We start from the raw sequence: 15703 nt of genomic DNA, 5'->3' as shown, positions 1-15703 counted from the left end.
GGCATAATTGTCCATTTACAGCTAGTTTAAACCCAGTGAGAAAGGAGAACACATACCAAAGCTTTGTCCACCACAATATGCATTTCTAGATAAAGAGGAAATAGGTCTTGAACTTGTGGTTTTACCTAAAAAAAAACAGAATGTAAAATTTGAAATTTCTCATAATTTGTTTATTCTGAAGTCTTTCATTTTGTTTAGTTTTTAGTGTGCAATGATTGCACGCATTATGGGGACTGGTATACACACAAAACACATCGTAATTCTTTTTCTTACACTCTCTCCTTCCCTCCCCCATCTCTCTATGTCTTGGTTCCCCTTCCTTTTTGCAAAAGATCCATCTCCCTCTTTCCTACTATCCTTTATTTTGCCCTATACCTCATTTATATTTTGAGTTTCTCATTTAAGATAAATCATGTGATAGTCGAACTTAAATGTCTGATATATTTCACTCAATATTATGATCTCAAAGTGCATCCACTTTCCTACCATGACTCAAGTTGACCCTCTCTGTGGCTGAGTAGTGTGTATAAATATCACTGTGTATAAATGTCCACTGTGTATAAATATCATTTTCTTTACTGATTCATCTATTGATAGACATGTACACCATTTCTAGAAGTATGAGTTGTGCTACTATATAAACATGACTATGCACAGGTCACTGTGTACAAATTGCCAATAAATACATGCAAAAATGTTGTGTCACTGGCCATTACAGAAATACAAATCAAAATAACACTAAAATTCTATCTCACTCTCTAAGAATGTTTTCCATTAAGAAATCAAATAGTAATAAGTCCTGACAAGGGGAAAAGGGAAACTTTTATGTATTGTTGCTAGCACAACTATAGATATCAGTATGGAGATTTTTCAAAAATCAAAACATCAAAGCCAGAAATTCTATTTGACCCAGCTGTTCCACTTCGAGCTATCTTCCCAAAGAATTACTGAAAGGTCTTTATTAAAGCTATTATCATGGAATTTACAGGCTGTTTCCCACTGTTCACTGTTTCCCTGAAGGATGTGCTCTACATCAGAACTTTCACAGGGATGGAGGGAGATTCCTAGGAAGTCTGTGAAAAGCATTTAAAGGTAAATCTGATAACTGCTACTACCTGGAGCAGGAGATAACACAAGCACCAGGTATAAGAAGTCCTGGAAGGAAAGCCGGGGAAGGCTATGTGTGGAGAAATAGTGACACTGAAAATCTTTTACATGTGCTGGAAAATCTACAAAGGGACACACAAACCCAAGGCTAGACATGAGTTCACAAATGCCTTTGAAGAGTCTACACTCTCTCTCCAGGCTCACCGGAGGCCGTGTATAAGGAGGCGTGGAGACCAAGGCAGAGCTGCAATAGCGTCCAGTAAGTCCTGCAGGTGTTCTTACTTTGGACTGACGGACTCCCTTGGCACTTCCTGTGGGCTGGTACAGTAGGGTACTAGGGCTACCACTATAAAGTACTATAGACCACAGTGGCTTAAATAACAGCAAGTTTTTCACAGAGTTGTAAAATTAGAAGTTTGAGACCAGTATCATCACAGACAGTTTCTTCTGAGGTATCTTTGTGGCATGAAGCTGACCATCTTCTGCTTGCCTTTACAGAGTTTTCCTCATTGTGGAGTCTGTATCCTAATCTATTGCATCAGGGCCTAACCCAATGACCACCTCTTAGCCCTGTGTTCAAATGTCCCATTCTGAGTACTGAGTATTACCATCTCACTGAGGTCCAGTGGGCTCAGTTCAGCTAGACCAGGCATTTCTTGCATCCAGTTTCTTCAGTTACTGCACTTAGTACATGTTTCTATTCCCTGAAATTTCAGGGCCATAAAGTGTGCATTATCTTGTACTTTGCTAAAGAATGAAACATTATTTTTATAATTACTTATCAATATGAATATCCATAAGTGCCAAGAGATAACTTCTCTTGTTCTATTTCCTGGCCACGACTTGGTATTTTAAAAGTTTCACAAGTCTGATGGGTGCGAGGACAGAAGACATAGTTGATTTACTATGCATTTATATATGAAAGATGAACCTCTTTTAATTTTAATATACAATTCTGCTTTAAGATTATGAGATATGCCAAACACGGTTCTAAAAAATAAGTTTACAGAAATAAATACCTACATCAAAAAGAAAAGAAAAAGCAAATGGCAAAAGGCAAGAAAGTGTGGCAGACCATCTGGCCAACTTTCCCGAAAAAAGAGCAATTATCTCCATTTTGGATAAACCAGACCCTCCCTCCACATACTGATATATCCAAAGCTGGCCTGCACTTTTCCTTATCCCTTCAATTGGCTTCAATCAATGCAAATCAGTCTAGCTGAGGTGCTGATGTGCAGTCTTTGAGCTAGGTGACAGTGTTTCCCCGCCCTAGGACTCCCAAAACATGTGTGAGCCGGCAGGATGGAGAGCTGTACTCCATACTGTTAGCAGGGATCCAGCCTCAAGCTATGTTATATCTTAGTGTCTATTCTTGCCAGGAGTTGCACTGAAAGTGGTAGACTGGAATTAACTCATTAGGATTCCAGTAACTTTCCTTTGCGATTATAAATATAAACTTCTTTGATTCCACTGGGAAGAGCTCTCTATAGAAAGAAACAAGGAAAGGTTGGGCACGATGACTGTAATCACAGCACTCAGGAAGCTGAGGCAGGAGGACTGCTGAGTTTGTGGCCAGCCTGGGCTAATGGTGGATGCCCTGTCTCAAACACCAGACCCTCCCTTCCAAAAATTAAGAACAACAATACTCAACATATTAACCTTTGGTAATCTCCTAATATTCTGTTTTGGAAATCTGTATCATAGGTTTTACTATTTTTTCTTTTTTCATTTAAAAAAAAGTAGACAATACAGCTGAAAACAAAATCCATGAACCTAAAGATACATATACAAAGCAAAAAAAAAGTAAATGGGCTAGGTATACAGGAGCTCTTCTCACTCTCACAGGATAACAGCAGGTGGCTTAACATTTTACAGTTCCAATCCAAGACAACACAGAAACACAGAATTTCCCAAAATAAGACAACAAACCACAGAGGACCCTAAGCATAACTACCAAAAGGATACAAAAGAAATACCAAGAAGACTTCCTATAGGCAGCCAGAGTGAGCAGGAATATGCAGTCAAATAAGCCCTGTGCACCACAGGCCACCATCGGACACCTTTGCTTCCTTCGGGCAACCATTGTCCACCAGGAGAATCAGCCAAACACATCCCTGTGTGCCTACCACCATCACAGGAGTCCCAGTGTACACACGCAGGCTGAGAGAAATAGCCCCACCCCCATGCACACCCGGTCATTGGAGGAAGCCTCAGGGTAGCTGCATGAGTCTGGAGAAGCCTGCTCCATGCCCTGCTACCTCCCTGTAACTAGGGGTCAGAGAAACCCAGGTGCCTCTCCCGTTCCCCAACACCATGGAGGGGCAGCCAAAGTGGGAAATGCCCGGGACCCCCACAACCAGCTTGCTGGAAGGAACCAGGAGAAAGACAAGGCAAAGGAGCAAAAGGCAATCTCAGACATCCAGCCCACACAAAACAAGTCTGGAAATACTGTTATGGAAGAAAATTATACACCTGAAATCTCCAAGAGGATAGCAACTGAAGTAAAGGAACAGCTTCATGAGAAGTAATCAGATCAGAAACAATGTCTCAGGTAAAAGAAGAAATCACAAACACAATTAAAGAATTGATTTGCGTGTCTAGAGAAGACATAGGTAAAAAAAAGAGCATAGTTAAATGATGAAAATCTTGAATGAACTATATAGAAAGGAATTACAATGCATGAAACAGATTCAAAGAGATATCTAGGAAATTAAAAAGTCAATTGAAAGCTGCCAAAACCATTTGAAAGAGACTGAAGATGGACTTTCAGAGCTTGAGGACAGGATCTCAGTTAGTGATCATGAAAGGAAAGATCTCTTGAAAATAACAAGGAGCCAGGAAATAACAATTCAATGGCTGTAAGATGATGCAAACAAAAATAATTTATGAATGACAGGTATCAGCAAAGAAGTAGGGGTCGACATAATGAAATAAAAGACTATGTACAGAATAATATCAGAAAACTTTTCAAACATGGGGAAAGGATATGGTATCAGATAAGTCAGGCATACAGAACTCCAGCTAGCTATAACCAAAGTAAATCTACACCCAGACATAATCAAGATCCCAGAAATTCAGCCCAAGAGCAGAATATTAAAAGGTTTTAGAGGAAAGAAACAGATCACCTATAAAGGAAAACCAATTGGAATCACAGCAGACTTGTCAACATAAACCAGCAAGTCAAAAAGAGTTTAGAGTGAAATGTTTCAAGTCCTGAAAGAAAATAACTTCCAACCCAGTTTGATGTACCCTGCAAAACTATCTTTGAAAATTGATGGAAAATAAGATGCTTCCATGACAAAGAACTGAGTAAATTCATGACCACCAAACCAACCCCACAGAGTGTCCTAAAGGGTACTCTAGAGAGATAAAGATGACAACAGTTTCAGAAACAGCATCAGAGGAGGATCACCAAATAGGACAGGCAACTGAATAAGGGAAAAAGAGAGAGCCAACAGCGGGAGAATAGCATTACAAAGATGAATCAACTCAATTCAAGATAGTTTAACCATTAATGTGGATGTCCTCAATTTACCAACAGCAAGAAACAGGGAGAGTGGATCAAGAAACAAGATCCAACAAGAAACACATTTAACTTGAAAGGAAATTCAAAGACTGAAAATCAAAGAAGAGAAAACAATTGATGCATGTGACAGGAGACCAGAAAGACACAGGGGTAACTTGCCCATCAACCACAGGATGGATAAGAAAGACATGGTACTTTCAAAGAAAAGCTATCCAGCTATAAAGTAGGATAATCTTGAGGTTCTTATAAGTAAATGGATGCAACTGGAGATCATGTTTATGTGCAAAATGGTTTGAACTCATATGGGTGACCCCTAAAAATAAAAAACAGAAGGAGTTAGTGGGATCCAAAAAGCACAAATAAATATTATGAAAGTAATAGGGGAGTAAACACTTAGGAGGGGAAGGTAGTGAGCACTGTTAATTTCTCATTGTCTTGTCTTGAACTCTTCTATCATTTTCACCATTTTTATTAAGTTTGGTTTTGTTCTATCTTGTTTTGTCATATTTTGCTATGTCTCATGGTATGGGCAGCTATTTTGAACATAACAGGATGTATTATAGTAATCATTGTTGGCTTTCTATTATCTTGTTTTGAAGTACCATAATGCTTTCATTCTTTTGATTGGGTTTAGTCTGTTTCCTATTATTTGATTTCAATATGTGTGACGGTATGGACAGCTATTTTGAAGAAAACAGGAGACATTATGGTAACCATGGTTGGTTTCCTACTGTCTTGTTTTGAAGTCCCATAATGCTTTCATTCTTTTGTTTTGATTGGTTTTTTATTACTTTGTCTTGTTTGAATTCATTGTGTGTGAAGGTATGGGCAACTATTTCAAAGAAAACAAAAGACATATGGTAACCACTGTTGATTTCCTGTTGTCTTGAAGTCCTGTGTTGCATGCGTTATTCTGTTCTGATTTGATTGGGTTTTGTTTTATTCTCTTTAAAATAAAAAAGAGAAAACTACAGTATTGTTGGAATAAAGAAGACACTAGTATTAAATGAAAACACAAACTGCTAATGGATTAAAAGATTTAACGTTAGTGGGCAAGGTGCCACACACTTGTAATCCTGGCACTCAGGAAGCTGAGGCAGAAAGATCACTTTGAGTTTGATGCTAGCCTTAGAAATATAATAAGCTCAAGTTTATTTTGAACTATATAGTGAGACCCTGACGTAAAATATTGTCATGGTTTATGTCTGTGTCCCCCAGGCCTCATGAGTTTGCATTGTGCATTTGTGCATTTGCACTGTCTAGTGCTCGGATTGATGGTGTTAGTGCTACACCCACCTAGGGGTGGAGCCAGGACGTGATGTAATGGCAGGAAGAAAGTGTGTCTTGCTCTCTTTGCTGGTTCCGGCTTGTTGTTTGCAGCCGCCATGAACTGTGGCCCAGCCATGCCTGCCTGCCTTAGAGCCAACTGAGTGTGGCTACCTCCAAAACTACCTCCAAAAACTGTAAGATAAACCTTTCCTTTCCCAACTTTGGGCTTCAGGTATTTTGTCTCAGTAATGAGTAAAAAGTAACTAAGACAAATATCAAAAAAGTAGGACGGTGAAGAAGAGCAGGAGGAGAAGGTGGAGAGGAAGAAAAGGAGGAGGAGGAGGAGGAGGAGAAGGAGGAAGAAGAAGAAGAAGAAGAAGAAGAAGAAGAAGAAGAAGAAGACGACAACGACAACAAAGAAGAAGAAAGGACGCCTTAATATTATTATGGTAGGAATAATTCCCAAATTGATCTACAGATTCCATGTGATCCTTACATAAATATATTTTTCACCAGAAATAAACAAAATACCCTTAAATTCATATGAAATTGGAAGGGATTATAAAAACAAAAAAATCCTTAAAATATAAAAAGTGGAGGACTCACAGTTCTATTTCAAACTTCATAATAAAACTACAGTAATAAGAGGAAGCACTTGTGTAAGGGTAGCCACATAGGTAATTCTTGAGAGGGACCTGAGATCCTATATTTCTGTAGCAACTCACAGAGAAACTCTTCTATACAGTGATACTATACTTATGACCAACAGAAACTTCTGTTTCTGTCCATAAAACCCATAGGATTCATCCTGATATGATGCAAGTTGCCACCACTGGCCTTACTGGAAATGTGAATCCATAGGCTCACCTGAACATGGATTCTGGACTAATCATGATAATCATATATTAACATCACATGGACAGCAAGTATACCTGCCCTTAGATGTTACATGTCACCATCAGGGACTCACAAACCTCACCAGTGCTCCCCAAAAGCCAAACATGGGGATTTCAACTACACCAGGTACCTACCTCTTACAAAAACCACATGTTCTTAATACTACAGAAGTTACTCCCTGACCTGTGGTCTACACCACTGAAGTTCTTTCCGTCATCTTCGCGCTTGCGCCGTGCTCGTTTTCCTGCTCACATCACAGCTCCTCAGCAGCACGTACCACTTCTTACAAGTGTCCTCCAGGGGTCTAACACAGCTCCCTTTCTGACTGCTGGCTTTGCCTGCCCCTACCACAGGATTCATAGATGGCATGTCCAGTCACCTAGGAGATACTGGCCCTTCAAACATATGCACAAGCACAAATTGTTGGGCCTCTAACTTTAGCACCAGGACAGTTATGGTTAAAAAGTCTCTCCTGTATCCTTCACTCGGACCTGTGGTGGGGTTTCTTGAGCCACTCACTCATGTACAAGATATAACGAACATCACTAGCCCTCAAGGCCCTCCCTGTGGACAATTATTTGTGGGCCTAGAACATTCACCTGTCTCTTCCACATGGCAGGGCTCCCACACGTTGGCTGTAGTGGCCCTACAAGTGACACTGCAAACTCCGAAGTCATGCAGACTACAGATTAATCCTCACCCAGTGTACCACAGATCATCCAGGGCTGTAGCCCCAATCCTCACAGGGATTGGCATCATCTCAGCTATTGGCATGAGACTGGGGGAGCTGGAATGGGTGCTTACTTCTGTATCAGTTGTCTTATGATTTAAAAACCTTCATTTAAGACGTATACAGCACTATGGACTCACTTCAAGAGCAGATCACCTCTCTAGTAACAGCAGCAGTGCTCCAAAACCACTGCATCCTCGATGCACTGATGGCAGAGAGAGGTGGTACCTGTGGCACTTTGGGAGAAGAATGTTGTTTCTTCGTAAACCAGTCAGGTATAGGCAAGGAACAAATTCACTAGCCTTGACCGTTCACAGGAAACATTGAAAAAGTCTCAAGGGGTATAACACAACCCCATGGTCCTCCTGGTGACCCTCCCTAGATTCATGGGGACCTACAGGAATACCTATCATAGGTCCTTTAATCACAATTGCTTTTTCTTGCTTGTAGCATCATGTTTTTAAACTCCTCTTGAGGTTTATCCAAACCAGGATACAAGCTTTCACTGCTAGAGAACTGGTCATGACAGAACACCCCAGGCCAGCCTCTACATGGGAGCTGCTTGTCATTCCTCACCGCATCACAGTCCCTACTGCGACACCCCTGTTCAGGAGGAAGTAGCTAGAGACATGTCACCTCTTAACAACCAAAAGACGTGAATGACGGGCTCTTCCCATGTGGTAGTCAACATGGCTCTGGGTAACACCTCCCTTGGGTGGTGGACAATGCTTCCCTTCAGCACGCACTTTCACGTTCTCGCAAGCCCAAAGTTGAACATCCCACTTTTGTATGTGTCAATGCTCCCCCAATCAGCTCTCAGTGTGTCATTCCACCCAACCCTTTAACTCAGTCCCTGTCAATTCCAAATAAAGCCCATAGTTTTTCTTTGATTCCTTCAGAGGGTGCCTGCGTCTCTTCAGCAGCCCTCTCATACCTGCAATAATGGCCTCTTTTCCTTCTGTTTTCTCTCTCTCTTTTTATCTCTCTCGTGTCAGAGGACCAAAAACTTTAGGCCTTCCCAGCAAAGATCTTTGGTACAGACTTGTGTGAGACACTGTCGTGGGCTCTAGGGCCCCAGCTAGATCCTCTAGACCTCTAGGCCCTCAGCTAGATTCTTTGGGTCTTGGTGTGTGGACAGTTTTCCTGCACTCTTCTGCATTTGATTCTTTGGGTGAATACTATAAAATAATCCTATGAGTAATATGTTCTGTATTAAGTCTAATCCCTTTAAAACCTGACTACAGCACTTGTGGATCAAGGGATATTTTTCTCTGAGAAGGAAAGTCTCATAGAAGTCTAGTAAAAAAATGACCTGTTTTTATTTGAGTTGAGTATCTGAATGCAAGTCAGTATGTTCCATCTCAAAACTCACAGGTGATGTATTTATGCAGGCTGAAATGAAAATGGTCACAATCATAGCAAAAAAACTAATCATACTTTTCAGAAATCTTGAAACCTAGTCTTAGATTTCTGAATTAAAACACAAGAACAAAGCTGCATGTTTCTCACTGTCCCCTGAGCTATGTGTTAGCTAAAGCATCACATGTGAAAAATTATTTGCAAGTGACTTGAGCTAGGCATAATCTGTTTCATTTTGCTTACAGTGTTATAATTTGAAACACAGTAGAAATAAATTGATTTTTCCTTTTACAGATGTATGTTAACCATTCAAAAGATTAGTCCAACCAATCAAAAATGGTAAATCTGAGAGCTATTTTTCATCTTCAAATTTTGGCACACTTGTCTTTATGCTTCCATAAATGACTTGATTTCATTTGCCACATCAAACAACCTTTTCTGGAGACAGGCATAGTAGTGCATGCCTATAACCTTAGCTCTCGGGAGGCTGAGCTCCACAGGAGGATCACCGTGGGTTTGGAGCCAGTGTGGGCTACAGAGTGAGTTCAAGGCCAGAATGAACTGCACAGTAAGACTCTATCTCAAAAATAAGTAAATAAATAAATCTTTGCAGTACTTTCCTCTGACTTGGCTACCTTACTTTAGAGAAGTAAATCATGTCCCCATCAACAGCATCCTTACTTTTAAGAAAGTCCTGGAATTGACAATAATTGAATTCCTTGGACTTTAGGAAATTCGCTGCTGGGTTAGGGGTTTAGCTCAGCGGAACAAACACCTGCTTGGCAAGCACAAGGTCATGAGTTCCATCCCCTGTATCCCTACCAAATCGAGAAATCCACAGCTTTAATGATGACTTACATAACAACATTGATTTTTAATGCTTTCACAAATAGATTTTCTCAGTACAAGGCAGTGATTTAATTAAATGTGAGCTGACTCTTCCAACGATTTAAAAAATTTTTTTCATAAATCAGTACTAGGCACAATCAGTAGTTATGCCACATATTTTTGACAAAAGTTAAATAAAATCACTTTCATGTCATTTTCACTGCTCCCTACAAGTCAAACTTTCAGTTATCTTTTAATAACACCAAAGAAATCATTTCTTCGGTAACATATCTGTTAGCACTTTCTTTAATAAAAATGGAAAGTTGAGTCGTAAGGGTAACTTAACTACTTTTATCTATATCTAAAGCATGAAATTTGAAATCAGTACATTTCCTCTACAAATCTCTCTTTATAGACTCTTTTAATTCTGCTTAAATTCACTTGGACATATATGGATGAGAAAAACTAATTTTAGAAAACTCAGTTTTCCTCTACATCTACCACACATTCCATATATTTCTTAATTAAATCACTATCAGTAAATGGTTCTGATTTTTGTTAACAGATTTCCTAACATATAACTACATTTAAGAGTCCATGTGAGCAGTACTATATTTTTAAAATATTTTGTTGACAAAATATTTTTTATTTCTATCTTTATAATACAGTCTTTGATCAAATTTGGCAAGATATTTTTGCATATGAAGTGCCTGTCATATTTTAATCTTTGAAAACTGACATGCTTTCCTTACCAAAAAATATTCAATTGTTCATTGTTAACTGGACACTTTTCCTTATGCACATTTTTTTTCCTTTTTTCAGTTTCGAGATGACATTGTAGTCATGATGGCATAAAAATTAATAAAAATTGTGGCCATCTCATATGAAAAAAAATTGATAATTTTTACCACAGTTGGTAAATGACTATTTTAAATTCTGATTAAAGAGCATCTTATGATTCTATGAAATGAAACATAAGCCCAAGTTGAGAGGTGAAATCATTTCCCTCACAGAAGATATTATCCTTTACATAGAACCCCCTAAACATTCCACCAAAAAGACTCCTAGAACTGATAAAGAAATTCATCAATGTAACATGATACAAAATCAAGAAACAAAAATCAACTGTATATCTGTATACTAATAATGAACTCACTGAGAAAGCAACTAGGAAAATAATACCATTCACAATCACTTCAAGAAAAATTTAAAACTTAGGAATTAACCTAACCAAGGAAATGAAATATCTGTATAGTGGAAACTAAAATATTCTGGAGAAGGGAATGGAAGAAGACATCAGAAAATAGAAAGATATGCCTGGCTACCGGATAGGCAGAATCAGTATTGTCCAAATGGCCCTAGTATCAACATCAATATCTAGATTTAACCCATTCTCTATTAAAATACCAACAGTTTTCCTCAAAGATCTAAAAAAATAATCCTAAAATTTATACAAAACCAAAAGAAACCCAGAATAGTAAGAGCAATCCTGGCAACAAAAAGAAGAAGGAGGCGTCACAATTCTGGAGTTGAAGCTATAGTATAAAACTACAGTGATGAAAACACCGAAGTACTGATACAGAGACAGACAGGCAGGCACACTAGTAGAACAGAGCAGAGGTTGGAAGAAAGCCTTTTTAACAGGTAATACTGGGAAGACTAGTTAACACATGAAAGAGACTGAATCTAGAAACATTTTGCCATGCATTAAGTCAAAATGAATCAAAGACCTAATTAAACCATTTTGTGGAATACAAAATAAGTAAAACTCTTGAAGATATAGACATTAGTAAGGTCATCTTGAATGGAAACACAACTGCACAAGAAATAACATCAAATATCAACAAATGGGATTATATTAATTTAAAAGCTTCTGCACAGAAAATAAAATGAAGAAACAAATTGTCTTAGTACAAGGTCTCATTAAGTCATTAAGTTTTTCAGACCAAAACTGAGCTTACTGGTACTCCTGCCCCAGTCTCTGAGAGTGCTGATATTTCAAGTGTATGATATACACACACACATATATATAGTATTTTGTACCAATACATGTATAAATATATATTCTATATATCCTTATCACTTAATATTATATTCACAAATTAAGAATACTAACATCCCTGTCCTTATCAATTTTGTCCACTTCTCATCAATTGCACTAAGACAACTGTCATTTGAGGTTCAAGGTGAACTTTCCCAATGTGGTCATGGATTGTTTCATTCCTCCTCACAGTTCTGTCACTGGTATATTTAAGGCTCTTCATTATTGTAGCAAAATGAACCTTTCCTCATGGCTAACTACTCCTCTTTACCTTGGAGAGTTCTTTGTACTGCAACTAAAACCATCAATCTCAATGTGACTATATGAGCTCTTCGGTATACTGTCTATGTCTTTTTCTAACTTTAATTTTAACCCTTGTTTTACAGGTCTGTGTTTTCAAAAACAAACATTTACGTTATTTTTATTTTGAATGAAAATATGTCTTTTAATTAAAGTATTAAAAGATGTTACCTATAACCTCTACCATTTTTTAATTTAATCTTCCACTTAACTTTGTAGTTTTGTCTGTTCTCTCCACTTGATAGTTTTTTCTTTTTTTATTCAAAGAAAAAAAAACATAGAAAAGAAAAATGAAAAGCAAAAGAGACAAACAACAACAAACCCAATACAGTAACACAATGGCTGTAAGATTGCATATTGTTACCTACAAAGGGCTGCTTAAAATAAAGACATGTAAAATTGATCTAATCATATTAATATTAACAGTTCCTTTTTAGTAATTAATACAATTAGCAGTTTAGTCATTTTAGCTCTCTTACATACACATACAAACTTAGGTCTTTTCCTTTTTCCTTCCTTCATCCCTCCCCCTACCCCATTACTTTTCCTCTTTGAGCAGTTTCTTTACCCTTACACAGTATTTATGGTAGATTTTGGATCACATATACTTTTCCAGTTTCTTACATTAGAGAGACAATATAGTATTTACACATGTGAGTTTGCTTCATTTCACTTATGAGTATGGTCCGAAGTCACACCCATTTAATTATAAAACTCTCAATGTAATCTTTCTTTATAACACAGTAGTACTCCATTGTATAAAAACACCACATCATTTTTATCCATTGCTTGACAGGCAGCTGGGTTGTTTCCATGATTTGGTTATTACAAACTGTGTTGCTATAAACATGGATGCACATACATCACTGTGATATGTTTTTAATTATTCTGGGGAAATGCCCAGAAGTGGGACAGCTGGGTCAAATAGAATCTCTAATCCTAGCTTTTTGAGTAGTCTTCACGCCGATTTCCACAGTGATTTCACCAGTCTACACTCCCACTGACAGTGCAGAAGAGTTCTGGTTTCACCATACCCCTTCTAGCATTTGCTATTGCTTGGTTTCTTGATCTTCACCATTCTTTCTTGAGATGGAATCTCAGTATTAATTTGCATTTCCCAAATGACCATGATGTTGAACATGTTTTCATATATTTGTCATTTGTATTTTTTCATCTGAGAAGTGTGTATTCATCTCAGACGGCCATATTTTGATTGGATCCTTGAATTTTGGGGGCCTGATTTTTTTAAGTTTGTTATATGTTTTAGATAGAAGTCCTTTGTCTGAGGGACAGTTGAGTAAGGTATTATCTCAATTTGTGGGTTTTATTTTAACTCTGCTGGAGATTTCTTTTGACATGCAAAAACTTTTTAATAAGATGAGATCCCAGTTGTTGATTCTGGGAATTATTTCCTATGGAGTTTGATTTTTATTCATGAACTCTCTGCCTACTTCTATGTCATCAAGATTTCTACCTATTTTGTCTTCCAGCAGATTTAGGTTTCTATTTTATAATTTAGATCTTTGATTCATTTTGACTTTAGAACATGGTGATAGGCATGGATCTCGTTTTAGTTTTCAGTATATGGAAAGCCAGTTTTCCCACCACTATTTATTAAAGAGAATATCATTCTTCCAGTGCACATGTTTGGCCCCTTTGTCAAAGATAAGGTGGTCGAGGGGCTGGGGATTTAGCTCAGCGGCATAAGCGCCTGCCTTGCAAGCAGGCAGTCGTGAGTTCGATCCCTGGTACCGATAAAAAGCAAAAAGACAAAAAAAAAAAAAAAAAAGATAAGGTGGTTGAGTGTGTTTGTAATTGTGGTTTTATTGTTGGAATGTCCACTCTACAAGCTTTAATTTTGTCAAAAACTTTTTCTGCACCTATTGAGATGATCATATGATTCTTGTCCTTGGCTCTGCTGCTACGGTGTATTACACTTATTGATTTGCTTATGTTGAACCATCCCTGAATTCCTAGGATGAATCCCCCTTGACCATGGTGTATAATTCTCTTGATGACTTGTTGCACTTTGTTCACCAGTATTTTACTGAGGATTTTTGCATCTACTCTTGTTAGAGAGATTGGCCTGTCATTTTCTTTTTTGGTTGGGTCTCTCTCTGGTTTCGGTATTAGGGTAATACTTCCAAGGATGAGTTAAGACTTGCTTCCCTTTGTATTTCATTGAAAAGTTTGAAGAGTGTTGGCATTAAGTTTTCTCTAAATTTCTTATAGAATTTACTTGTGAATCCATCAGGACCTCAGCTTTTCTTTGTTGGTAAGGTTCTAATTACATTTTCAATTTCATTATCTGAAATTGGATTATTCAGCAGGTTTACATCTTCTTGGTTCAGCTTTGGTAATTCACACATTTCTAGGAATCTGTCCATTTCTTCTGTGTTATGCAATCTATGAGAGTAAAGGTTTTCAAAGTAGGTATTGATCTTCTATATTTCTGCAGGATCTGTAGTGATTTCACCCTTTTCATATCTTATTGCATGGATCTAAAGTTTGTCTTTCCTCTTTTTGATAAGGTTAGCTAGGGGGTTGCTGTAGTCAGGGGTTGTAAGGAGAACAATTAAAATCAGGACATGGAATTTATAATATTACTTTATGAAGGTCATGCAGAGTTAACACAGGAAATCTATCCACAACACTAAAGACATAGGCATATAATAATAAAAATTCCAGAAATTCAATACAAGAACAGAATATTAAAAGCTATAAGAGACAAGAAACAGACCACTTACAAGGGAACACCCATCAGAATTACAGCAGATTTCTCTGTACAAACCATCAAATCACGAAGAGTGTGGGGGGAAATAATATAAGCTTTGAAAGATAATAATCTCCAGCCAAGATTGAGATATCCTGCACAACTGTCCCTGGAAATTGATGGAAAAACAAGGTGCTTCCAGGATAAAGATGAACTGGGGAAATTTGCAACCACCAATTCAACCCTACAGAAAATATTGCAGGATATTCTAAAAAAGAAAAATACAAAGAACCCAGAAATAGTGGCAGGGAGGCCACAACGAATGGAGCAGAGAACAAAATGAAGAAGACAAACTGACAGCTACTGACAGAAAAAGAGCTCAACAGAAATGAGACAGAGAAGATTGGATGATAGGAACAGCTATTTTGGAGAAAATGACAACTTAATAGGTAACACTGATTTAGTATCATCTTGTTTTGAAGTCTCATCTAGCTTTTGTTCTTCTGTCTCCAATGGTCTAAACAGGTTGTATCTGATTGGATTTTATTATGTACGATAGTATAAGCAAAAACCTTTTAAAGACAAGGAGATTATACAGAAACCATTGTTCATTTTCTGTTAGTCGATTCTAAATACTCTGTAATGCTGTCATTCTCTTAAATGGTTTTACATTGTTTTGATATACTTAATGCTACAGTATATGAAGTTGTACTCAAGGACTTCAAGGAAAGAGTCAATATGGTAACTACTTTTGGGTTGGAATTATCTGGTGGTGAAACACTATTCTGCTTAAATGGTTATGTTTTGATCTGCGCTGTTTCGCTGTTATGCCCTCTTTTTTCTCAATCTCCACTCCATTATTTTTTTATTTTTATCCGCTTAATTAAAAGGAAAAAAATAGCAGGATATAATATAGTAACCCACTTTGACTTT

At 37.7% G+C, this 15703-nt stretch overlaps 1 protein-coding gene across 5 annotated transcripts in view; it reads right to left on the bottom strand.

The window, feature by feature from the left end:
* The window catches only part of LOC100735053 (disintegrin and metalloproteinase domain-containing protein 32), a 125172-nt gene that overhangs the window by 70318 nt on the left and 39151 nt on the right, over nt 1-15703 (bottom strand). For all 5 annotated transcript variants that reach the window (XR_010044355.1, XM_063239653.1, XM_063239655.1 and 2 more), the window contains exon 7: nt 57-125. Coding sequence is in view for 4 of the 5 variants with exons in the window: in XM_063239653.1 (XP_063095723.1) it covers nt 57-125 (69 nt within the window). In the remaining variant the exon portion in view is untranslated. The remainder of the gene's footprint in view (nt 1-56; nt 126-15703) is intronic.

Source organism: Cavia porcellus, unplaced genomic scaffold, assembly GCF_034190915.1.
Source record: "Cavia porcellus strain 051 isolate PalLab524CR breed Dunkin Hartley unplaced genomic scaffold, mCavPor4.1 scaffold_29, whole genome shotgun sequence".
Lineage (NCBI taxonomy): Eukaryota > Metazoa > Chordata > Mammalia > Rodentia > Caviidae > Cavia > Cavia porcellus.
The sequence above is the reverse complement of the archived record's forward strand: the minus strand, read 5'-3'. Positions and strand labels throughout refer to the sequence as shown.